The sequence below is a fragment of the Cervus canadensis genome, chromosome 21 (assembly GCF_019320065.1).
Source record: "Cervus canadensis isolate Bull #8, Minnesota chromosome 21, ASM1932006v1, whole genome shotgun sequence".
Classification (NCBI taxonomy): domain Eukaryota; kingdom Metazoa; phylum Chordata; class Mammalia; order Artiodactyla; family Cervidae; genus Cervus; species Cervus canadensis.
In genome coordinates this window covers 22,177,492-22,204,357 of record NC_057406.1, presented here as the reverse complement: position 1 = coordinate 22,204,357, position 26,866 = coordinate 22,177,492, and the positions used below count along the sequence as shown (strand labels likewise).

At 39.3% G+C, this 26,866-nt stretch overlaps 2 protein-coding genes and 1 non-coding gene across 8 annotated transcripts in view; 1 reads left to right on the top strand and 2 right to left on the bottom strand.

Moving 5' to 3' along the window:
* The window catches only part of GPR19 (G protein-coupled receptor 19), a 39,095-nt gene extending 34,202 nt beyond the window's left edge, over positions 1-4,893 (top strand). For all 5 annotated transcript variants that reach the window (XM_043441552.1, XM_043441551.1, XM_043441550.1 and 2 more), the window contains exon 4: positions 1,787-4,893. In XM_043441552.1, coding sequence (XP_043297487.1) covers positions 1,803-3,056 — 1,254 coding nt within the window. In that variant the 5' untranslated portion in view covers positions 1,787-1,802 and the 3' untranslated portion in view covers positions 3,057-4,893. The remainder of the gene's footprint in view (positions 1-1,786) is intronic.
* Positions 4,894-13,717: 8,824 nt separating this feature from the next.
* The window catches only part of CREBL2 (cAMP responsive element binding protein like 2), a 29,302-nt gene continuing 16,153 nt past the window's right edge, over positions 13,718-26,866 (bottom strand). The window contains exons 2-4 of one of the 2 annotated variants that reach the window (XM_043440868.1): positions 20,706-20,903; positions 19,412-19,565; positions 13,718-16,740 (exon numbers count right to left, since the gene is read on the bottom strand). In XM_043440868.1, the coding sequence (XP_043296803.1) occupies positions 16,736-16,740; positions 19,412-19,565; positions 20,706-20,903 (357 nt within the window). In that variant the 3' untranslated portion in view covers positions 13,718-16,735. The remainder of the gene's footprint in view (positions 16,741-19,411; positions 19,566-20,705; positions 20,904-26,866) is intronic. The other variant, XM_043440869.1, reaches the window with a different exon arrangement.
* On the bottom strand, positions 17,989-18,095 carry LOC122424148. The gene has a single exon (XR_006264334.1). It is a non-coding gene; the product is annotated as a U6 spliceosomal RNA (small nuclear RNA).

The window sequence follows — 26,866 nt, the reverse complement described above, 5'->3', positions numbered from 1 at the left end:
CAAACTCATGCCCATTGAGTCGGTGATGCCATCCAACCATCTCATCCTCTGTCATCCCCTTCTCCTCCTGCCTTCAATCTTTCCCAGCATCAGGGTCTTTTCCAAAGAGTCAGTTCTTCCTATCAGGTGGCCAAAGTATTGGAGTTTCAGCTTCAACATCAGTCCTTTTAAACTTTAAATCTTTAAAAAAAAATTTAGGTTTTTTTTCTTTTTTCAATGTTGTAGGTTTTGTACACATAAAGGTGGAGATGATTTTGATTTTGTAAGGATGACACACATGCATTACAGATTTTCAAGGACAGTGCTAATTTTAGATCTTATGTCCTGATTTCAGACTGTGTCCTAATTTTTTATATGGGAAGTGTGGTTGCTAGTCTTACAACTTACTATCAACCAGCCAGGCATGCTTAAAGGTCTTTTAGTTATTAAAATGGCTAATTACCTTATGTTTCTCTTTAAGAAATTTAGTAGGGCTGCTTCATGGACAAAAAAGCCTTGAAGGGAACATGAACCTGGCCATTTGTACATCACCCTGAGCGCCAGACTTTTGTTGAATGGGGTTTCTTGGTGAGGACAATATATATTAGCATCCTCTCCCTACCACAAATCACTGCAAATATCCTTCAAGGAAAAATGGGTCATTAGGAACTGTCCTTTGACCCCACAGAGACATTTCTTTGTGAGGTGTAGTGACAGCCGCCCCCAAGAAGGGCAAGAGGCAGAGCCTGTTGCTGGGGCGCCCTCCCTGTGTCCCGGCCCTTGTTATTATGGATTCAGTTGCTGTGCTTTCTCTTTCTGCTTGCTAGATTCAGACCAAATTAAACCTTAAAGATCTGACTGCAGCCAAAGTCACCTCAATTTTAATTGAATGGCTCACAGTGATACAGTGTTTTTCCCTGTTAAAAAGTGTAACTTTATTCCCCTAACTGAATATTAGTAAGAAAAAGTTAAAGTCTGGGTAAAGTTAGAGTTGATTGCTTATAATCATCTGGATGCCATAAGGTTTCTAGCAACCTGGTTTTACATTCATTAGGAGACATCTTGTACATTCCCAGTCAGTGTCATTTTATGAAACAGTAACAGTAGCATCAAATATGTCATCGATAGGTGGCACATCATCTTTTGGGGAAAAATAGGCTGTTTTTGTGTCATTAAATGAGGAGCTACTTCTGGCTCACGTCAAAGTGTTACGTTTGCTCCATGTGCTTCCACGATGCTTCTGTAATGGGAATTCTGCAGTAAGTGAGGACAAGGTCCTTCCCAGTAGCCAGCCAGTCTGCATTCAGATTCCTGTTAGCTATTTCCATAGCTGATGTCTGTGTTTCCATCTGCCCAAGTTTTCCTCCCTTGCAGCCTCACTTCTTTAGTGTTAGGACATTCAGGAACTTCTCATATGCTTCCCAGAATTCCAGCAGTTCTTCATTTGGGGGTAAACCCTAAAAGTGAGCCAGATCTGAGATCCCTACCCCTCTGCGATCCCCAGCACATGAAGGGAACAGGGTCAGTGAGGACTGGGGCTTGCTGTGCGTTCCACCACATTTGACGAAAGTCAGGAGAGAGGGGAGGCCAGGAAGACCCTGAGCTGGGTTCAGCTGAAACAGCCCTAAAATGAAAGAGAAACAGGGCCAGAGCTTTTTCTGGGTAGTAGTCATGTTTTCCTACCAACGCACAAGTCCTCCTTGACAAATGACAGTTGACCTAAGCATCCTAAATCATTGTTAGCCTTAGGAATCAATCCTTGTAACACCGTTTTAACAGGAGGCCTCATTCTTCTTTTCTTATCCAGAACTAAGAGGGGAAAAATGAATATGGTTTTTGCTCACAGAATGGATAACAGCAAGCCACCTTTGGTTGTTCCTACACTGCTGGTGCCTCTTCACAACCACAGCTGCGCAGAGACGGCCGCCCCTCTGCCGAGCCAAGACCTGACGGAGCTCTCCCCAGAGCACAGCTGGAGGAGCAACAGGACAGATCCACAGTATGGACCGAACCCTGGCGAAGTGGCCACAGCCAGCATCTTCTTCGGGGCCCTGTGGTTGTTTTCTATCTTTGGCAATTCCCTGGTGTGTCTGGTCATCCACCGCAGCAGGAGGACTCAGTCCACCACCAATTACTTTGTGGTCTCCCTGGCATGCGCTGACCTTCTGGTCAGCGTGGCCAGCACGCCTTTTGTCCTGCTGCAGTTCTCCACCGGCCGCTGGACCCTGGGCAGTGCCGTGTGCAGGGCCGTGCGCTACTTTCAGTATCTCACCCCGGGTGTCCAGATCTACGTGCTCCTGTCCATCTGCATAGACCGGTTCTACACCATCGTCTACCCACTGAGCTTCAAGGTGTCCAGAGAGAAAGCCAAGAAGATGATCGCCGCATCCTGGATCTTCGAGGCGACCTTTGTGACCCCTGTGTTGTTGTTCTATGGCTCCAGCTGGGACAACCACTGCAACTATTTCCTTCCCTCCTCTTGGGAGGGAACCACCTATACTGTCATCCATTTCTTGGTGAGCTTTGTGATCCCGTGCACCCTCATAATCTTATTTTACCAGAAGGTCATAAAATACATTTGGAGAATCGGCACTGATGGCCGAACAGTGAGGCGGACCATGAACATTGTCCCAAGGACAAAAGTGAAAACAATCAAGATGTTCCTCATTTTAAATTTGCTATTTTTGCTCTCCTGGCTGCCTTTTCATGTCGCTCAGCTGTGGCACCCCCATGAACGAGACTATAAGAAAAGTTCCCTTGTGTTCACTGCTATCACGTGGATATCCTTTAGTTCCTCAGCCTCTAAACCTACTCTGTATTCCATTTATAATGCCAATTTTAGGAGAGGCATGAAAGAGACTTTCTGCATGTCCTCGATGAAATGTTACCGAAGCAACGCCTATACTATCACAACCAGTTCAAGGATGGCCAAAAAAAACTATGTCGGCATCTCAGAAATCCCTCCATCGGCCAAAACTATAACCAAAGACTCAATCTATGATTCGTTTGACAGGGAAGCCAAGGAAAAAAAGCTTGCTTGGCCCATTAATTCAAATCCGCCAAATACTTTTGTCTGATTTCTCAGAATTCTTTCAATTATTATTATGCACCAGAGGTTAAAAGTTTAACTATAAAAACAAGCTATTTATGTATTTTTTCAATCAATTTTCTGATGGAAATGTTTTATTATGTAGAATGCACTCACTATTGATTTTAGTTTTTGTCTTTTTTAATTTAGCTGCTTTCTGTTTTACAGGTAGCTTTTCACCTTGAGCTTATTTATGGTCAACAGTCCCTTTACTATTTTAGTTATGTGCATTAAAAAAAAAAAAAAGAATGCTTTCTGACTTTTTATTTACTATTAGGTCCAAAAAGCATAAACAGTCTTTGACTGATGATTCAACCTGATTTTATTCTGTTTCCTTTTTCTCCTCCCTACTGAATTTTTATTAACTATAGGCTTCTGTTCCAAATCAAATCTCCTGTGTGACACATTTCAGAGACTTGTATTTCTTCTACTGAGCAACATTTAGGAAGTGTTAATATTTTATATGTTTTTATATTACCTTCTGTCCAGATCTGTTATGGAGAGCACTCCATATGTTAGAATATACTAGAACTTGCCCGGGTAGCCTTCTGTGATTGAATTTTAATGAAGATGCTTAGGGAAAGAAAGCTTATTGGTTGGCCTAATTTCTGTCTCTTTCTGTCTCTCATTCTCATTCTGTCTTAAAACCAGCTGATGATGCCTTGCAGCGTTTGAAGTTGCCGTGCTGTTTTCCTCACATCCAGGCCCATCTAGGCTGTGTCTAGGATGCTTACCTCCCTTCTGAGTCAAATTCAAGCAATGTGCAGGGAACCTGGCTGGGAAAGCCCAGAAAATGCCAATGGGAGTCACGCAGATGCCTTTTCTCTGCGATCTGCCACTCAGGCAGACACCTTCCGCTGCCTGGCGCTGCCCCCAGACTCTGGGACAGCAAGGGCAAGGAGCAGGTTCTTCTTTCTCCTGAGCATGTAGACATGAGGCCATTTCTCCAGCCAGTGCTTCCTGCCCCTCATCTCTCTCTCAGGACCCATGATCATACCCTCGCCAAGCTCACAGTCCTCTTTGGCCAAGGTAACTCAAGATTTTCTTCTGGTTGCCGGGTCTTCATTATTTCAAACCCAGGATGAGCACATTTAAAAAATGCTTTGTTTAAACAATAACAGGTTTACAGACAAGATTGGTGTGCATTTTCACACCCTAGTGAACAAGAATTGCAAATAATAATATCAGTAGTTCAGCAACTTTACCTGCATTGTCTCATGTCATCCTCTTAAAAAAGCCTGTGATGTTCTTATGACCATCTCTGTTTTATAGGTGAGGAAATCGGACCTCAGCGTTATGGGACTTGCTTAAGTCAGAGTGTGGCTGAACTGGTTTTCACACTCAATCCCCTAGCTGCAGGTCTGTGGCTCTTTCCTTGACATGACAGGTGTCTCTCGAGGGAACACTTGAGCAGTCAAGCCGATCCAGACCTCTGTGGGCCTAACAGCTGCTGCCTGGGTGAGAATCTGAGGTCTAGGAGAGCATGATGTTCTTAACAGGAGAGCCGAGAAATTTGGTGAGCTGGCCCCCACCTTTTCCTTGGCTGTGGCTGGGTTCCTGGGCTCCTGGTGCTGAACATCTGAGATTGGAAACAAACTGGTATTTCCTGTCTCACAGACACAGGGAAACAAGACACAATTGGGCTTGGTTTTGGGGGGCAAAGAATGAGAACAATAAAATATTCTATCCACAAAACATTATAGAGCTGATGTGTTCAGGTGGAGGTGCTGCCTTCAATCAACCAGGTCAAAAGATAAAAAGAATACCTTGTATTTTTTCTTCCTTTTCTTTCTTCTCCACATATGATACTCAAAAATGACAAAGTGAGTCAGAGCTTGATGTCACTTGACCCTTGACTTTTTCGATTCATAGTTGTTAAAAAATAGAAGAGACCCTGCAGTACTTTTATTTATTTTTAAAAGTTAAATTCTAAAAAAATAAAATTTGATTTACTTTAATTTTATTTATGTATATATTTTTGGTCTCGGTTAAACTGAAAATGACTAGATGATTACTAAACTCTGTTCTGTCTTTAATGTTCTGTGAGTTACCCCAGTGGGTGGAAATTCAGTGAGAGGATCTAATGCAAAGTCTTATTGAGATCAGTTTTTTAGAAAAAAATCCCCCCAAATAATAACAAATAGAGTTAATCAAATCACAAAAGCAAGAGCTCTAAAGTCTCAAGACCTATGATAATTCAGCTATATTTTCTCAGCATGTTGTTAATTCACTGTACTTTTTTAGTTTAGTTTAATATTTAGGATTCCTGTTGTCTCACTTGATCCTGAATTTGGAGGAAACTGGATGTAATGTACAGATTAATAAAGATTTTCATAAATCCCAGCAACACAAGGGCTTCCCAGGTGGCACTAGTGGTAAAGAACTCACCTGCCAGTGCAGACTTACGAGATGAGGTTCGAGCCCTGGGCTGGGAAGTTTCCCCTGGAGGAGGGCATGGCATCCCACTCCAGTATTCTTGCCTGGAGAATCCTATGGACAGAGGAACCTGGAGGGCTACAGTCCACAGGGTCGCACAGAGTGGGACACAAATGAAGCAACTTAGCATGCATGCACTCAGCAATACAAGAACAACATTCACCATAACTCATTTACCTGCCAAGCACCAGAGTTTAAGTCGCAGGGAGGCAGGCTATTGTGGGGAATAAGAAAACGACTTCAGTCTCCTTACCAGGCACATGATGAGGTGCATCATGAATATGGACTCATATGGCCTCGAAACAGGAATTCAAAAAAGCTAATGATGGGGAGCAAGGTTCCGAGGAGAGCAATTCCCTGGAGCCAATTCCAGGTGCCCATAAACTGTCAGAGGAAGGGGCAGGGCTGCAGCCTTTTAGGTAGGATTCAGGTTTCTCTTTCTAATCTTCAGTGAAAGCAGCAGACCCGCCAGCCTGCTGCTGCGAGTCCATCAGCTTTCCCGTGGACCTTCCCTCACAGGTTTCCCCAAGGTGCCTGGAGCCAGGGCTGGAGCTCTGGGCCACTGCTCTCAGCAAGGACAATTTACTCACTGGGCCTCCACCAAGCACGTGGGGAGCAGAGTCAGTTGCCAGATAAGGTCGGCACTTCTGCCTCTCCTGTGGGCACAGTGCCTCCCTTCACCCCTCCAGCCTTGCTGCCACCTGCCAAATGCACTTTGAAGCAACAGAAGCAAGATCTGTTAGAGCTTCTGGACCAGAGTCAGCTTCCAGGTTATGCTCCTCTACAAAAACCACACATGAAAAAAGCAAAGAATTAGACTTGTAGAGTAGAAGGAATGGGACGTTGGGAGACCTAACCCAAATCCCCGATTTTTAGAAGAGAAGATTAAGTCCAAAAGAGATCAAATTAGGGGGAAACTACAATGCCTTCTGCCAACCAGTCCAACATTCTTTACATTCACCATCCTGCTGGCTGTGGCATGATGCGTTCATTGGAGAAAAAAATCTTCACTGTGTTGGGAAGAATATGAAGAGAATAAACAATTGCCCACTGTTCAGTGAACCTGCTGATTCTCTGGAACAGAGATGACCTTTGTGTGCTAAGTTGCTTTAGTCGTGTCTGACTCTCTGCGACCCTATGGACTGTAGCCTGCTATGCTCCTCTGTCTGTGGGGTTCTCCAGGCAAGAATACTGGAGTGGGTTGCCATGCACTCCTCCTGGGGATCTTCCCAACCCAGGGATCAACGTTTCCTGCATTGGCAGGTGGGTTCTTTACCACTAGGTCCAACCTTAGAGAGCTGTGATTCAGTCCAGTTCAGTTGCTCAGTTATGTCTGACTCTTTGCGACCCCATGGACTGCAGCACGCTAGGCTTCCCTATCCATCACCAACTCCCGGAGCCTACTCAAAACTAATGTCCATCGCTTAGAGACAGTGGAAAACTTGGTCCCACCGTTTTGCAGATTGACCACTTGGTGGCACTGTGGCCAGAGGGCAGAGCCCAGCAGCTCTTCAAGGGACCCATCACTGGCGATTTCGGGGGAAGTCCTCATCTCCTAGCAACAAGACAGTAAAAATTGCTGAGCACCCAGAAGCAGCTGCAGATTAACTAATCAGTCAGTGTGTTCAGAACACAAAGCATCTAAACACTGCAGGAAATTCCAAACTAATTAATACCCTTTATAGGCGTGAAGTCTTGTCAAAATATTATTTTAAACTCATTTTACAAATGGCGGCATTTTCGAAAACCTCATTGTCTCGCAGCTGCACCACCCACACTCATCAGGGGCCTCTCTCTTTTTCCCTTTTATCATTTGAGAATTCACAGATTCCATAGCAGTGTAACCTAGACTTTCCCTAAAAGTAAATGTTCTTGTGTTCCTGGTAAGTAGGCAGTTAAATTTATTTTAGGTTAAATTTATTTTCAGCCTGTCTCACTTCCCTTAGATCCTCTAATTTTTTGAACCCCTACAATCTGGGCCATTTGGAACTTTTTGCTCAGCTGGACATTTCTGTTCAAAAGCTGTCTTCTCAGAAGACGCCTCCTTATTATTTTATTTTAATGGAAGTATAGTTGATTTACAATGTTGTGTTAGTTTCAGTTGTACAGTAAACTGGATATGTATATATGCTTTGTAAGATTCTTTTCCATTATAGGATAAGTTATTGTAAGATATTGTAAGATACTGCATGTATCTTACATATATACCGGCCATACAGTAGGTCCTTACTGTTTGTTTTATATGTGGTACTGTGTATCTGTTAATCCCAAACTCCTAATTTATTCCTCCTCCTCCTTCCCCCTTTGGTAACCATGAATTTGTTTTCTATGTCTGTGAATCTATTTCTGGGTTTTTTTCTTTAACGTAAAAATTTTTATTGGTAATTCCATTTCACTTGTTGGATTAAAGTCAGATTTTTAAATTTTATTTTACTTATTGTTTTATTAATTTTTATTGTAGTTGCTCTACAATGTTGTTTTCATTTTATATTGGAGTATAGTTAATTTACAGTGTTGCAATAGTTTCTGATGTACAGCAAAGTGATTCACTTATACATATTCATGTATTTATCCTTTCTCAGATTCTTTTCCCATATAGGTTATTACAGAATACTGAGTTCCCTGTGCTAGACAGTAGGACCTTGTTGTTTATCTATCTTATATATGGTAGTTTGCGTCTGCTAGTCCCAAACTCATTTATCCCACCCCATCCCACCATTCCTCTTTGGTAACCTGTAAGTTTGTTTTCTGAGTCTGCTTTTGTTTGTCAATACATTCATTTGTATCTTTTTTTAGATTCTACATATAACTGTTATCATATGATAACTGTCTTTTTCTGTCTGACTTACTAGAAGCAGCTTGTTTAAAAGTATTGCTTTAAAAATTAATCAACCCTAATGAGTCATGGAATTAAAACTCACCTATAATTTGAAGAATGTGTGATTTTAGTTCTGCAGGAAAATGACCCCCAGAAATGCTGGGCTGTGGTGACGAGTGCGTGTGTAACATATCTGGCTTCAGGATTGTGATTGCCAGTCTGGAAGCTTGAGAACATCGTCTGGTTTCAGCGGCAGGCAGTCACTAGAGCAGTTCCAGCTGTTTGCCCACAACAGCTAGACATGAGATGAAGGGGGTCTTGAATGAATACCCTCTGTTCTGTTTCCCTGTGATATCTTCCAAAGAACGGTCTCTTTAAGGAGACTATGTTCTACTAGCAGGACCCTGAGTGTGCTAGACAGAACTTGGCTAGGATAACTGGGCAGCAAAAAGGTACATGTGAAGAGTTGTAAGGTGGAGAGGTTGGAGGGGCACAGTGTCTTAAGAAGAATGGATTTATGCTCTGTTCATCAGTTCAGATTCATTTAAACTTCTGGGCTATTTGATTCTCCAGGCAGATGCACTGTACTTGAATGACCCTTTAAAAATTAGTAGAAATTGGGCCCAGGACTCCAGTGACACCTCCAGACAGCAACATTTTCCTTAATCACAAGTATGATGGTTGTTTTCAAGGGCTCTTGAATCAGGTTCTGTGTTGAAGCTCAGGTTCTGCTTACCACCTATTAACCAGCAAATTATTCTCAAACCCCAGCATCTCTATTTTTAAAATGGGGGGAAATAAATGTCTACCTGTATTATCTCCAGGAAAAACAGAACCAGTAGGACATAGATGACAAATAGATGGATAGATGACAATATTTTAAGAAATTGGCTCTTGTGATTAAGGCGGTTGGCAAGCTGGAAGTTTGTATGGTGGGCCAGCAAGCTGGAAACTCAGGTAGCTGCTATAGTTTTGAGTTTGAAATCTGTAGGGCAGGCTATTAGGCAGAATTGATGCTACAGCCTTGAGGCAGAATTTCTTCTTAGGGAAACCATTTTTTGCTCTTAAGGCCTTTAACCAATTAGATAACCAATATTATCAAAGATAATCTTCCTTAAGTCAACTGATTGCAGATCAAAGGGCAACAACAAAATACCTTCGCTACAACACCTAGATTACTGTTTAATTAACTGAGTGCTCCAGCCTAATAGAATTGTTGTAGTAATAAAATGAGCCCAAATAAATCCATGTCAATCATTCATTCAGTGCATTACCAAACACACAGAAGCCCTCAAAAAAGGTTTTCTATTGTTATTTCAAGTTATTTCAATTTAGTCATTGCTAACCCAATGGATTTGTTTCCATTTTCAAGTTATTTAGCACCTATTGCCACGTGCTAACTCTTGTAGAAACAGGTTTTTAATACGATTCTCAGATTGTGGCATTATTTTCCTTCTTTAGCCTTTTTTTCTTTTTGAGCCTTGCTAGGATTTTGCACACTGAAGGTGGAAAGAATTGGGAGAAGGAACTTGAATGGAAAGAAGGGAGGTGGCAGTTACTATTCAATCACCCCAAGGGGATTTTTTCCGCCCGAGAACTATTTCTTTAGAAGGTACTTGTGTGTGCTCAGTCGTGTCTGACTTTTTGCAACCCTGTGGACTGTAGCATGCCAGATTCCCAAATCCATGGGATTTTTCAGGCAAGAATACTGGATTGGATTGCCATTTCCTCCTCCTTCTGGTCCCAGGGATAGAACCTGAGTATCCTGAGTCTCTTGCATTGCAGGCGGATTCTTTACTACTGAGCCACCAAGGAAGTTCTATTTCTTAATAGAAAGTGAAGTTGCTCAGTCGTGTCTAACTCTTTGCGACCCCATGGGCTGCAGCCTACCAGGCTCCTCCGTCCATGGGATTCTCCAGGCAAGAATACTGGAGTGGGTTGCCATTTCCTTAAGGGGATCTTCCGGACCCAGGGATGGAACCCAGGGATCGAACCCCGGTCTCCCACATTGGAGGCAGACGCTTTAACCTCTGAGCCACCAGGGAAGCCCATTTCTTAGTAAGTCATAGTCTAAATTCAGGATATGAGAACACTTGAGAATGTAGACTTTCATCATCATTCTTGAGTTGGGATTTCCACATATACAACAGAAAGAACTGATGGAGGGAAATTAGTTTCAACCGTTATTCATTCTAGTAGAATATGAAAAACCCATTAAACAGGACTTAAGTTGCTCTTGGCCATAGTTAATTGTAGGCAACTCTGTAGCTAAAAACATGTAACCATTGTATATTTTCAGTGGAACTGTAAGTGAATTACACGGTAATTAGAAAAACAAATTTAAATGAAATCAAGTGAAATTTAAGGTTTTTTTTTTTTTTTTTTTTAAGCTATTTGGTAACTGGAGTTAAAGGGCTAAAAAACACAATGAAAAGCCAGAGATTCAAACTTATCAATACCAATATTGTAAGGAACTTTTAAGTTTATTTTGAAAAAAAATTTAAACCAGCAAAATGATTTATGGCTTTTTTTTTTTTTTAAAGAAAAGGTATGTGACTGTGTATACTATTTGAAGGACAAAGGGGAAAAATACTAAAAGAATATCAGTTTTGTGGTTTAAAGGAACCCTCAACTAAAAGAGACCACATATTAAAACTTAGTGTAATTTCACAGACTAGGTAGAGATCTCTAGTATCATCTGTTTCTGTTCTATCTGAGCTGTCACACCTTCTGGAAGGTGAAAAGTGACACTTTGCCCTCTGGCAACCAAGACTGCCCACAGGCTGGGTGGACCAGCACTCATCACCTGGCGTCAGGGAACTGCTGATGATCTTAGTGTGACTGTCCCAGTGTGGCTTCACCCATCCCAGAATAAATTCCACAGACTAAAGCTGACTCTCCTCTCCCTAGTCACCCTCATAGGAGATTGAAGTATATTAACCAGAAGCTAATATATTCATTTACAAGGGGGTATAGTTCTTTCCAATGACCAGAATTCAGGGCACATTTTACTAATTTTGGAATTATTAGGAAGCTGGAAGTATAACTGTTTAAGTTGGTGAATAAGGGATCTGAAAAAAGAGGAGTGTGGTTATTGTTTTTGTTTACTGTTATTTTGGAAGATATTTGAAACTAGTCTATTTTTATAAACTGAGTATGAAATTTACATTTCATATGGGAAAAAATGAAAAAATTATATTAGTTATTATTGCATATGTTTGTGGCTCAGTTGCTAGTTGTGTTCAACTCTTTGCAGTCCCATGGACTGTAACCTGTCAGGCTCCTTTGTCCATGGAATTTTTCAGGCAAGAATACTGGGGTGGGTTGCTATTTCCTACTCCAGTGGATTTTCCTGACCCAGGGATCGAACCTGCATCTCTTAGGTCTCCTTCATTGGCAGGTGGGTTCTTTACCACTAGCACAACCTGGGAAGCCCCTATTAATGCATATTACCCCCAAATTTGGCAGATTAAAATAATACACATTGTTTAATCTCATAACTTCTGTGGGCCAGGAGTCTGGACATAGCTTTGATTCCCAAGGCTGTCATTTGATTCACAAGGCTGCAATCAGTGTTGGCCAGGGCTAGGATCTCATCTGAAGGTTCAATGGATGTGGAATCTTGCTTCCAAGCTCATGTGATTGATCTTGGAATTCAGTTCATTAAGGGCCTGAGGTTTGAGGGACATCATTATTTTCTTTTCATCATAAACCATATAGCTTTTGGGAAATAAGCAAGCATGGTCTTTATTCCATTGAAGTGAAAAAACCCAGAATTCACTGTGGGCTTTTGGCCTGTTGATGCTACGCACAAGAAGTGGACACAATCTGAACTATTATCCAAGGCTACCTAGTGGAGGCACAGGTGTCATCATTTCTAGTCTGCTGACTTGACTGGGTTTAGGGCTGCAAAGTGCTTGTCAAGACATTATTTTCCTCCCAGTAAAGGGGCACTGAGGCACAGCAGCAGGATTGAACTGGGTTCTGCTGGATCTCAGGAAATTTTCTCTGCTCAAATCTTTACCCTCCTGCAGAGTCAAAATAGTGCAAAGCCAGAGCTTATTGTCAAACTGCAGCCCAACCCTCAGCCCGGGCACAACGTCTAAATTGGTAAATTAGTTCTATCACTTTGACCCTAAGGCTTGCTTTAAGTAAGAATTCAGCTAATTTGCCTCCTAATCATTTCCAGAATTCAGCTGGGTATCTCTCTGCAACCCAGAAGTTTCCGAGTCACAACCATCAACTGTCTGTCTTGTAAGCTGAATTTGATATGGACACCAAGCTGCCTACAGACTTACGGAGTCCTTTTAGCTTCATGTATCCTCCAGTCATGTAGTTTGGGGGCCTCAAATGTGCCTGCTCTGATCAGGGCCATTCCAGTCTACACCAGGCCTTGTTCAGTGGTGTGCTGAAAACCCACTCTCTGGCAGGGGAGGGAAATCCCTGATTTCTGTGGTGTCGATATTCCCATCACTACTGATGAAAAGCTGCCCATCTGATGTCACTCAGCATGCAGCTGGGTTAGATGCACACTACTGGCTTTCCTCTAGGGCCAGCAATACACCAGCTGCAGCACACAGCTGTTTTGCACATTTTATAAAAGGTACCCTCCAGGTGGAAAACTTAAGAAAGGCTCCTCTCTGGGCGGACTTGCACCACCTGTATGCCCTGGTGAGCAATGGCAGGTACCCTTTCCTGCACACGTGGCTTATTTAAGGGAAGGTGATTTTAGGCCCATAACTTCTTCAACTGGGTGCCCTTGTGCAGTCCACATTCAGTAGCAGTCCTGGCTTCGATTTATGATACTCTGTAATTTAGTAAAGTGGATGGAATAAGGGAAAATGAACCAGGTTACCTAGCAGCCTGAAAACCTGCTTTATGCAGGTGATTACTGCCAGGTGGAACATTAATTGTTCTTTAGTCTAGTTAATCAGTTCAGTTCAGACGCTCTGTTGGGTCCAACTCTTTGCAACCCCATGGACTGCAGCATGCCATGAAGGCTATTATTGCTAAAAAGAACCTCCAGCTATACCATTCCAGGGATAGACATAACGATGTAACTAAAAAGGCTTCAGAAACATAATACCTACAACAGTACATATTTAGATTCTAGTCCATTAAATATGTTTACCTTTAACAAATGACATTTTAACAACAGTCAAACCCAGGCGCACTTAATTTAATGTAGTTCTTTACTAAAGCAGCAGTTTCTCATAACTCTATTTAGCCTATCAGTTACTCTGTAAAGTCATCCTTCCCCTTTTTTACAGAGGAGGAAACAGTCTGAGAGATTAAATAATTCAAGGTGAATCAGAAAATGGATTCAAGACCAGCTCAGCTCTTTTTACTATGCTTATACAGACATACCCCAGTACTATGAAACAGACAACCTGAGATAGCTGTGAAGATATTTTATTTTTCATAAAAATATAATTGTACAATGCTCTTCAGAAAAAGGATTCCTTCAATGCCCCCAAATACCATGTGGTTTAGAAGTCAATTTCCTCTCTTTTAAAACTAAAAATGTAATTGATAATATGCAACTGATTTTCTGATATATCACATTTATGTTTTTCATTTTTATTAGCCTTTAACTAAAGGTGAGTCCAGTTTAAACCTATACTTTTTATAATGAGCCAAATCAAGCCTATTACAATTCAAAGATGATAAAATGCTAAATGGTGATGCTGATAAATACTGTCAATTAGCTGGTAAAGAGTGATACGAATTTGCTGCAGCAAGATAAGATTCTGATTCAGATATATTAGGAAGATTTTAGATAAAATAGAAAAAAATTTTAAGAACATCAAATATATCCTAAAATTTGACCTAGTCAAACTTATTCCATGTTATACTCAGTTGCCCTAGTACACGGCAGGTCTGTGCTAAATTAATGACAGAATATGACTGACCTAAATACATAAATATATTTCCCTCCTTACCTTCCTCTGGGAAAAAGGAAAAGTACTATGTCTACTCAGAGGGGCCTGAGCTCACTGACTCCCCCCTCTTTTGTTCTCTTTCCATCTGTCTGTTGTCCTTACAAGTAAGTAAGAGATGCCAGGATTTCAGCGTGCTGCCCCCTGACTGGAATGGGGCAAGAAATTCTCCAGCTGTCTTCATCAGTGACGTTTATTAACGTGCTTCAGGGGGCCCAAGCGTGCAGCCCGCACAGTACCCAAAGCAATCGGTACCCGAACGAACTTTCTCTTGGTTTGATCTACTCCAAGATACCAAATAGACAGGTTTCAGAATAAATTCAAATAAATTGTAATTTACTTTCACCCAAAATTACACATCCTCTACCTGAGGACAAAGTCAGTCCCCTTGTAAAGGGCAGCAGGGGAACAGCTTATAGGACCCAGTAATTTAAAATCACAACCAGAGAAGAAACACTTGGAGCACAATGGAGACATTCCATAGAAGAGCCACATTCATTTGGAATGTTTGCTTTGAAAACAACTCTTCTGGGAAATTCAAAAGGTACTGAACAAAGCGACAGAGAGTTAAGTCTTGGGTTGTTTTGCAAAATAAAAATATACATTTGAGTAGACCAGATGGCAAAAACATAACCCATTACAAGCTGAACACTGTATTTAAAACACTTAAATTCTGAAGGCCTGAATATTAACAATCTATATTTATGATCCAAAAAAGACATTAAATACTCTTAAACCCCTAGTCCTTCAGAACAGAAAGACCCAACAGACTGGGCTAGTGGTTTATCAGTTGTCACAAAGGACTGGACTTGCGATCTGAGTCTGTGACCTACGCACAAGAGAGTTTTAGGAACTCAGGGAGGCACTTAATTCAAACGCATGGCCTCAGAGAAGGGACGGAAGTACCTTGTCACCTGAAACTATGTGGTCCGTCTCATGTTCCACCTCACAGACAAGCTAGACTAGAATGCCTCTTCCTAAACTATTTTGTGACAAAACACATTTTATTTGGAAACCAAATGTTTGCTTTATCAGAGCAAAGAACAATTACAATTTAGCAGCAACAGAGACCACAACCTCCTTATTTAACTATGCGAAAGAAAAGAGAGAGTCTTAAAGTGTCTCAGTGGGGACGTCAAAAGATTCCCAGGTCTGAGTGTATCATATGAGTGTGATTCCTCAACCATCACTCCATTTGGTAGCCAGGAAGAAAGCAAAGGCAGCCGTGATGGGAATCGGAGAAAACGCCTCTGCCCTCGCCCCTCCCACCAGGCCCCCTGGCGGCGGTGCTGGGTACGACTCTGGCTCCAGTGCTTCACGCCGGAGCGGAGGCAGGGCCAGGGCTGAACCGGATACACACCCGCAGTCTATTTCTCTCTGGCTCAGAATACATTCATAAGGAAACTCAAGTCAGGGAAGAAACTTAAGTGTTCTGGTTATGGCTAAAGCCATTTGACCCACCAGCAATGTGTCCCTCGTTTGGTTCCAGATCTCCTGAGGCAGAAACTCCGATCTCAGCAGCTAATTTCATCCCGTTGTCTTTAGAAAAATTCTCCAAATTAGTTGACAACACAACAAAATGTCTGTGAACATTCACTCCTTCCCTCCCCCATATACATATAGAAACACATACAATAGAAACACATACATACATACATACTCTGGGTTGTCAAGATGATATATGCTGCTGAAATGCCTAACAGATTACTTCTTGTTTAAAAATAAAAAGTTTGACTGATTATTCTCCAAGTATGGATCAGGCCCTAATAAACTTGTATAAATACAGTTTGAAAAGACAGCAATTAAAGTTTTAAATAGAGGCTATCTTAAGGGCTTTCTTGATGGATTTTGTTAATGTGTATATTATTTAAAACAGGCATATCATTATGGATTACAAAAATAGAAGTGTATGTATTTGTTACTATATATTCACAGCTTATGCTGGAATGGCTCACAGGAGAAGTCATGGTTCATGCATAAAATAAACATGACTCAAGTAAATATAAAGAAATCAGATTAGGTCCATAAAGGCTGAGGACTTAGTAGTCAGTCATCAGCCCATTTGGTTTCTCTTTGTAGGGCAATCAAAAACATAAAAGGAAATGACACCCAAACACATATACACATACAATTACATGAAGTACATGGAAAGAATATAAATTAACCAGTAAAGCAATGTGGAGTTGAGGTGCAAAAATACAATCTTCACTCACTTTCTTTTCTTGTGCTTCCAAGCATCGCAACATGGCAATACCAACCAGAATGAGTCTGAACGTCTGTAAATTTTCTAAGTGTTGAAAATCAAAGCAAAATTCTTTGAGATCTATGATCACACATTTTGCTAGAAACTGCAGATTTACAGAGATGACTGAGCAGTAGGTAGTAAATGGAGCCAAGAAGTACAATCTTGCCTATTCATCCTCCACAGGGTCAGAATATTGGCTTCAGTCACTGACTCATAATTTTATATGATCTTCACCCTGAAAAATAAAGTTACAAATGTAAGAATGTTTTTAAAGATAAAGAGGTTTGGTTACTCTGTTTTTTTTTTTTTTTTTTGGTTTGGTTACTCTGTTTTAAAACGAATTTTTTAAAATTTAGTATCTACAGGAAGACTATTTTTAAATATAAACTGAAAGAAGACTGAACTGGCTTTCCTTCCCATTAATTCAATTTAGATTAAGGCAAATATTACTTTATATAATAAAAGTGATCAAAAAGCCAATCCTTCAATTTCATAAAAAATTCTAAAAATAATTTTATTTATTTTTGTCTATGCTGGGTCTTTGTTACTGGGCGGGCTTTTCTCTAGTGTCAAGCAGGGGCTATTCTTTGTTGCAGTGCACAAGAGTCTCATTATGGTGGCTTCTCTTGGGGAGCACGGGCTCTAGGGAGGTCGGGCTTTAGCAACTGCAGCTCCTGGGCTCTGGCGCACAGGCTCAACAGTTAGGGCCCAGAGGCTAAGTTACTCCACAGTATGTGGGATCTTCTCAGATCAGGGATTGAACTCGTGCCTCAGATTCTTTACCAGTGAGCCACCAGAGAGGCTCGCATAACAGTTTTTTTAAAGGATAAAAAAATTTATAACATTTCCTTATAAAAAACAATCACAATGATGAAGAAATCAACACATGACACCTTCATTCTAAAATATAGCCTCATCAACAAATGGGGCTGAGACAACTGTATCTTCACATGCAAAAGAATTAAGCTGGACTTCTATCTTATACCACATAGAAATATTAACTCAATAGATCAATGATATATAATACCTAAAAGCATAAAGCTCTTAGAAGAAAACGTTGGGGCAAATTTTCATGACCTTGGATTTGGCAATGAATTGTTAGATAGGGTACCCAAAGCATGAACAACAAAATTAAAAATAGATAAAATGGAGTTCCTCAAAATTAAAGTCTTTTGTGCACCAAAGGACACTATCAAGAAAGTGAAAAGACAACCTATAGTATAGAAGAAATATCTGTAATCATATATCTGATAAAGGTCTAGAATCCAGAATATATAAAGAACTCTTACAATTCAACAACAAAATGAAAAACAACTCAATTAAAACATGCACAAGGGACATAAACAGACACTTTTTTCAAAGACATACAAATGGCCAGCAAGCACATGAAAAGTTGCTCAGCATCATTAAGGAAAAATGGAAATGAAAACCACAATCAGATGCCACTTCACCAGGAAGGCTACATTTTTTTTTTTTGAACAGGAAAAATATGGAACGCTTCACAAATTTGCGTGTCATCCTTGCGCAGGGGCCATGCTAATCTTCTCTGTATCGTTCCAATTTTAGTATATGTGCTGCTGAAGCAAGCACGGAAGGCTACATTTTTAAAAAATGGAAAATAAAAAGCGTTGGCAAGATATAGAGAAATGGGAAACTTCATATACTGTGGTGGTAATGTAAAACATTTCAACTGCTGTGGGAAATAATTTGTAGTTCTTCTAAAAAATATAGAATTACCATATGACCCGGCAATTCCACTTCTGGTATATACCCAAAACAATTGAAAACAGGCACTCAAATGTATACTTATACACGCATGTTTATAGTAACACTGCTTGCAACAGCCAAAGGTAGAAACAAATATCCATCAATGGATAAATGGATAAATAAATTGTGGTATATATGTATAAGAGAATATTATGCAGTCATAAAATGGAATGAGATACTGATACATGCTACAAAGTGGATGAACCCTGAAAACATTATGCTAGGTCAAAGAAGCCAGACATAAAAAAGTCACACACTGTATGAGTCTATTTATACAGAATATCCAAGAACAGGTAAGTCCGCAGAGACAGAATGCAGATTCACAGTTACCAGGAGCTGGAGGGAGGGTGATAGCGATTAACCACTAGTGAGTTTGGAGTTTTCTTTTGGGGTGATACAATGTTTTCTAAATAGAGGTGGTTGCTGTACAACACTCTGAAAATCCCAAATGCCTCTTAATTGTTACTTTTGAGTGATTAATTTTATGCTGTGTGAATTTCTCCTTAACTAAAAAAAACCCTTATGGTGATGGGCTACTGCAATAGATAGAGCCTGAGCTAGGTGAGGACAGGTTCTACCACTATAGCTGTGTGACCCTGGGCACTTTACCAAGCTCCTGTACTATTTATCTATAAAATAAAAAGCACAATTATACTTAACACAGTGACTGGAGGAAATAATTAAGATAAATGTAAGTGAAACTACTTTGTAAATCAAAATCAAAATAAAAGGTATTGTTATTATTAACAATAACTAGGGGATTCCCTGGTGGTCCAGTGGTTTGAACTTGGCACTTTCACTGCTGTGGGCCTGGGTTCAATCCCTGGTTGGGGAACTATGATCCCAAAAGCTGTGCAGTGAGGCCAATAATAATAATAATGACAACTACTAAAATGGTACACTTTCATTTATCTACTAACTCTACTTTTTAAAACTGCCATGAATTTATCAGCTGCTCTTTACAGACCCCATGTATATAACACATTCCAATATTTAGAATATAGTACCATTTCACTTGGTTACCAGTGTATTACAAATGACATCGCCATTTTATTTTATTTGAAAACACACAGCAAGGGAAGAGGTCAACAGAAAGCCTGCTCTGAGTCACTCCTCTGAAGATAAACTCTCCCGCGTACCGTACTCACAGGAGTTGCTGTTAGCCTCCGTCTTCCCAGCCTTCACGTGCCTGCTTGCGTTCTGCTGAGACTTGCTCTGCTCTTCCCCAGTGAGCAGGGCCTTTATTTCAGACGGGATTTTACCTTGGTCCATTGCCATGCACCATTGCTTGTACTGAAATATGTAGAATATGGTTGAGTACAATTCTACTAGTCAGGCAGAAAATCCTAGACAGAACAACTCCCATAATGAGAGGTCAAACTGGCTACTGGGAAGCCCACCTTCTACTGTATTCCTACTCATGACCTAGGACATGGATGAAGCCTGCTATCTTCAGAAAGGGGGGTGAAAAACTACCACTGAACCTCCTTGTGATGTGCTGGAGTGCTGCTCAGATGTAAAAGGCCTCTCTGGCTAAAATAATACCTTCCTGTGGAGTGCCATGCATCAAAATTCATCTCTTTGTGCTGACTGTCACATTATTATTTCCACTTCTAAAGTAAGTAATTTTGTGACTTCCTTTCTCTAGTTCATAAATATTCACTAAACATCTACTTCCTACCAAAGTGTATACTGTAGACTTTGGGGCTATAAAAGATTAATCATCCAAAGATTATGTCCTCCAGTGGCTTACACCACAGGAGGTAAAAAATAATTTGTAGTCAAATACAGCATATTAAAAACAAGTCTCCTAAATAGTGTGCATCTGGACTCTCTGCAGGCCCCAACCTGACCTTCTAAAGAGCTGGGGCAGCCTGTCCCCATGTTAACGATCATGTTAGTATTGTCTCTCTCTTTTCCAACATATCACCTCCTCCCCTGAGATTACAGTACTATCAAGGTTTCTATTCTCTTTTATATGTCTACAGTCACTACTTGAAATCTGAATGAATGAATAGAAGCAGGCCTAATAGTATCATACAATGCATACTGTTACATATTGTTATACTGCTTTTTCCACTTAGCAATATATTGTGTCTTTCCAGATCCGTACATACATATGTGCACTGTGATTTTCATGGGCTGCAAAGTAGTCCAATATATGAATGTAGTATAATTTATTTAACCAATCCCTGACTGTTGAGCATTTGGGTTATTTTCCTTTTTGTCTCCTATCATAAATAATCCCTTAACGAAATAGTCACTGTCCACTCCCACCAGGAACATACGAAAAATGAGTATTTCCCTATGTTCTTGCTAACAGATAAATATCCTCTCTCATGCTTGTCAACGGGATAGCTGAAAACTCGTATCTCCAGGTTTTAACACAGTTTAGGTTGATTGTTTCAGACATTTACTGACAGACTTTCTCACCATTTCCAGTTCCTCTCTAAGGGCACAAATGGCTCTTTCCCGGCTGGATACCAATTCTTCCAAATACTGATACCGCAGTTTTTTTCTGGCCCGGCATTCTCTTGCACTCTGCCGGCTCCTCTCGAGTTTTGCCTTCAAGTCAATTTTGGCTGGCTTTCGACCACGTTTGCCGGGCTTCTTCACTTTACCTCCAACCACCTTAAGCAAGAGAAAGAAGTAATCACTTTTTTTCTTAGTTCTGAGTCTAGGAAAGAGACTGCAGCTGCATATTAGCAAGGAAAACATTTACAAATAAATAAATAGAGCCCAAGGAACTAAGAATGCACAATCCCATCAAATGCCTTATGATTCTTTGCTTCATTTTTTTTTTCTGATACTTTTCACACCAAGAATATGGAAGAAACAGTTTAAGTGTTCATTATTTCTTCTAAACTTTTTTTCATAATAAACTTTACATAGCTTTATAGTAAACTTTGGGCTTCCCTGGTGGCACAGATAGTAAAGAATCCTCCAGCAATGTGGGAGATGTAGGTTCGATCTCTGGGTTGGGAAGATCCCCTGGGGGAGGCATGGCAATCCCCTTCAGTATTCTTGCCTGAAGAATTCCCAAGGACAGAGGAGCCTGGCGGGCCACAGTCCACGGGGCTGCACGGAGTCGGACACGACTGAGCGACTAAGCACAGACTCACAGTAAACCTCCTGCACCACAAGCAGCTGGATAACAGAAAACTGCCATTAAATATTTTGTTCACAAATGATTTTTATTAACAAAGTCATAAGTAAACAAAAATCAGTATTGAAAATTGTAAGTTCAGTATGATCTCAATCTTACAAAACAACATATAGAAGAAAGGATCTTAACCAAAGATCAGTGAGGACTTCTCTGATAAGTGTGATCAGAAAAAGCTTCTTTCTCGTCTGTATTTTTAATTATTTTCAGTATTTATAATTAGAAAAATATAAAATTTGTATTTAAAATTGTGTGTATATATAAATAAGTATGCATCCTAAGCAATTTGGCTCTCAATTCCCTCTTCAAATTTGTTGAGCCCAAAGGAACACACAGGAAGACCCTGACATTTTCAGGATAATTCTCTCCTGCCATTAGAAGTCTATAATTACAACCCTGGACTGTCTCAGGAGATTTCGCCTACTCCCGCTGGGGTCACAGACATCCTCTCAATCCCCTGCTATTCAGTTACCTGCACAGGCATGGGTTTTTGGTGACTGGCAAAGTAATCTAATCTTCTTCATTGTTTAGTTTTGGAGTTTCCCCAAGTTCTTACACAAGATGTAACTATGAGATAAAGGTAATGAATTTTAAAGTACATGAACCTGAACTTATACATCAAATGAATTTCCTTTAAAGGAGTCACTTTGAAAGGGGTACATTTATTCCAATAAATAAGCTTTCTCGAAAGCTGCTTTTGGAGCCAGTTTCTTACAGGCCACAACACAATACACCATATTACTTTCAATTAATACATTATTCTTTAAATTCCCAAGCAATCTGATTGTCGACTTTGTTTATCCAATGAGGTTCCAAATGATGTCTAGTTCTTTCTGAAGATTACTCTCAGAGAATAAAAATGTCACAACTTCAGTATACTGAAAGGAATATTACTGAGGCTTTAAAGGCAATTTTAAAAGAGAAGATGAAAAACTCAAACACTGGCAAATCACTGGACTAAATGTAGAAGTCTTAACCAGGTAACAAAACTTAAAGGATCAATCTTCATTTGGATATAAAAACTCTGATTTGTCTGTTTGCTTGAAATCACCGTTAATACTATACACCAACAATGCCCAGTACCCTGTATTACTTGGTATCATGGTTAGGTCAGGAAAACCAAACTTCATATGTGAATCAACTACATTTACCAAATCCAGTGTCATAACATGAGAGCTAACTATTGCATCCAGCATTTTATAGAGTGGCTCTGAAATGAGACTAATATGCCAAGGCTCTTGGAAAAAAAAACTTTCCTTTCTACCACCATCTTAAAAGCTAACTGCTTCAGTACTACTCCCAAATTAGTTTGAACTTTTCAAAAACTGGTCTTTTAAAGCTTTCCTATTCTTTATCATCACATTTTTTTTTTTATTTCAGTATAATAATATACAAGCCTGGGAACTTTTCTTCAGAGTCAAGTATACAATTAGCAATTGCAGGGTAACTAGTTGATCCAAGTATTACTATGCGCTAAATTTTAAATTATGCTTATCAACTGTACAATTTTAATAAAGTATTTCAAAATATCCTTTCATTAAAACAAACTATATTTGCTATTGATAGTTTTTAAAAAGCAATATATTTACAGCCTAAACCCATGTCCTTAGTGAAATAAATGGTAATCACATCTTTTCTTTATGTAGTAAAATGAGTCATCAATCACACATCATTACAAACCAGTACCTTCATATATTGCTGTTTTATTTTCTTCTTTTTTTTTCTTTTTTAATTTTTTTTTATATTGCTGTTTTTAATTAATTAATTAATTCAGGAATGGAATTCAGGAATGGCACCTTTGAGAAGTCAGAAGGACATAGTGTACTGCACAAACTTCACTGATTTTTTTTACACAAACGTAGTGTAGTCATAAAAATCAAACAAAAGGTATAACCCTTTGTTTAGTTTTGACGGAAGTAAAATATTTAAATTGCAACTGTTTCCTTTTTTTAATTAGAAAGGCACAGTAAATAAACCCAGGGTTCCTGCACTTTATGTCATCTGTAAAATTACATTTAAGACCATATAACCACCACTTCTCTAGCTTAATTTTTCCTCAGTAATAAACTGAAATTCTGGCTTTTGGTGCCAGCTAAAATCTGATTAGTGTACCAGTTTTCAAGACAGTCAAGCACATCACAAGATTATAGTAAATCTTAAGTAAAATAATGTATGAAAGCACTTTGTTTAAAAAAGGAGGGGATTATTATCATACAAATGCAGGTTAGTATAATAGTTGCCTTAAGAACTGAACTTTATATATTTCATAAGCCGTAAACCTTGGGGGATGGATAAGGGAAGTTAATTAGAAATGAGGAACCAGGAACTAAAACTGAAATCAACCCCACAAATTCCTTAAATATGTCTGAAACAAGAGTTAGTCTTATCAATGTTTCTTAAAATTTTCATAAACTCAAAGGCAACCACATACTCTCTCGTTCTCTGAGGAAGCACATTAATGTGGCTAAATAAAAGTACTAATTTTTGTGCACAACACCAACTCCAAAGAAAATTATTAAAATAACTCCCCAATTTAACTTTTTTTTTTTCTGTTCTAATTTTACTTCTACTAACATAGGGCCACATAAAAGTTTAAACAGCTGTTTTTAAAACAGTGTACTTCTTTATCCACCAACCATTTTATCCCCTTTTCCTCCCCAAGACACATGTGTTAGCTCAGGACAGAAGGTCCTAGGGGAAACACTCACAAGGCCTGTGTCCCTAACGCCCAGCATTAAGAAAAGCAACCTGCTGGCCAATGACTTTTCTTGCCCTGCACAGCAAACTTACTTCACAAAGGGGGATATTAGGGATGTTAGATTTTAGTTGCGTGTTGCATGTGCTCAGTCACGTCTGACTCTTTGCAACCTCACAGACTGTAGCCCGCCAGGCTCCTCTGTCCATGGAATTTTCCAGGCAAGAATACTGGAGTGGGTTGCCATTCCCTTCTCCAGGGGATCTTCCTGGCTCAGAGACTGAGCCCACATCTCTTGTGTCGCCTGCATTGGCAGGCAGATTCTTACCACTGCGCATTCTTTACCACCTAGGGTTTCACAATGAGTTCACAATAAATGTTTAATAAATATGACAGATAAAACACAAAAGACAGACTTCCCTGGCGGTCCAGTGGTTAAGACTTCACACTTACAATGCAGGGCGTGTGGGTCTGATCCCCGGTCAGAGAACTAACATCCCACATGCCACGCAGCCAAAAAAATATATTAAAAAATAAATAAAAATTTTAAAAAACCACAGAAGACATTCCTAAGTAACCAATGAGTCATAGAAGAGACCACAAGGGAAATCAGAAAAATACTTTGAGATGAATGAAAAGGAAAATACAACATACCAAAACTTATAAGATACAGCTAAAGCAGTGCTCAGAAGTAGCTACAAACACCTAAATTAAGAAAGATTTTAAAGTCAACAACCTAACTTTTTACCATAAAAAATGAGAAAAAAGGAGAGCAAATTAAACTCAAAACAAGTTGATGGAAAGAAATAATATCAGAGTAGAGATAAATAAAACAGAATGAAAAAACAAAAGAAAAAAAACAATCAATAAAACCAAAAGTTGGTGCTTCAAAAAGACCAACAAAATTGACAAACCTTTAGCCAGACTGCGAACAAGAGAGAACGTTCAAAACCCTAAACTCAAGACTGAAAGAAAAGACATCACTATTAGCTTTACCAAAGTAAAAATGATTACAAGAGAAGACTATGAAAAATTGTATGCCAAAAAATCAGATAACCTAGTAGAAATGGACAAATTTCTAGAAAGATACAAAGTAGCAAGAGTGACTCAAGAAGGAATAAAAAATCTAAAAAGACTTATGACAAATAAAGAGACTGAAAGAATAATCAAAAAATTTCCCATAATGAAAAGTCCAGGTCCAGGTGACTTCACTGGTAAATTACCAAGCATTTAAAGAATTAACACTAATTCTTTACAAACCCTTCCAAAAAAGGAAGAGGAAGGAACATACCAAGTTCATCCAATGAGCCAAAATTAGCCTGATACAAAAAACCAAGATATTATAAGAAAACTATAGACCAACATGTCTTAAGAATATAGATGGAAAAATCTTCAATAAAATACTAGCAAGCTAAATCTAACAGCATATAAAGAAGATTATACATCATAAGTGGGTGATTTATCCCAGGAATAAAGGTTCGTTTAACAACTGAAAATCAATTAGTGTAATACACCATATCAATAGGAGAAAAGACAAAAATTACATGTTCATCTCAATAGACTCAGTAAAAGCACTTGACAAATCCAACACCCTTATATGATTAAAAAAAACAAACCTTCAAAAAACTAGGAATAGAAGGGAACTTCAACCTGGTAAAGGGAATCTATGAAACAAACACCCACAGCCAACATCATGTAAAGGTGAAAGACTGAATGCTTTCTCCAAAGATCAGAAACAAAACAAGGATCCTGTCCTCTCCGGTCACGTCTATTCAACATCGTGTTGGAGGTTCTAGCCATAGCAATCAAGAAAAAGAAAGAAGGCATTCAGGTTATAAAGGAAAATAAAATTATTTCTATTTGAGGGTGACATGATCTTACATACAGAAAATTCTAAGGAATCTGCAAAAAAACTATTAGAACTCATGAGTTGAACGAGGTTGCAAGATACAAGATCAATGTAAAAATATCAGTTGTGTTTCTACACACAATGAACAAGCTGAAAATGAAATTATGGAAACATTCCATTTAGAATAGCATCAAAAATAATAAAATATTTAGGAATAAATTTAATATAAGAACTGCAAGACTTGTATACTGCAAACCACAAAAATCATTGTAAGAAATTAAATGATATAATAAAAAGACATTCCATGTTAATGGATTGGTAGACTTAATACTGTTAAGATGAGTACTCCCCAAACTCAGCTACAGATTCAAAACAATTTCTATTAAAATTCCAGCTGACTTTTTGCATAAATTGACAAGATACTCCTAAAATTCATATGGAAATACAATGAGCCCAAAATAGCCAAAGCAATCTTTTAAAAGAACAAAGGCAGAGGACTCCCACTTTCTGATTTCGAAACTTATTAGAAGCAACAGGAATCAAGACTGTGGTACTGGCACAAGGACAGACATACAGATCAATGGAAAAGAACTGTAAATCACATGTAAGAGACATATCCAGAATGTAACACTCACAGTCAACAATAAAAAGATAAATAATCCAATTAGAATGTGGGCAAAATATTTGAACATACATTTCTCCAAAGATATATGCCAATAAACATATGAAAAAATGCTTAATGTCATTAGGGAAATGTGAATCAAAATCATGAGATACCTCTTTAAACCCACTAGGATGGCTATGTAATCAAAAATATAGCCAAGAACAAGTACTGGTACAGATGTAGAGAAATGGAACCTTCATACATGGTTGATGGGAATGTAAAA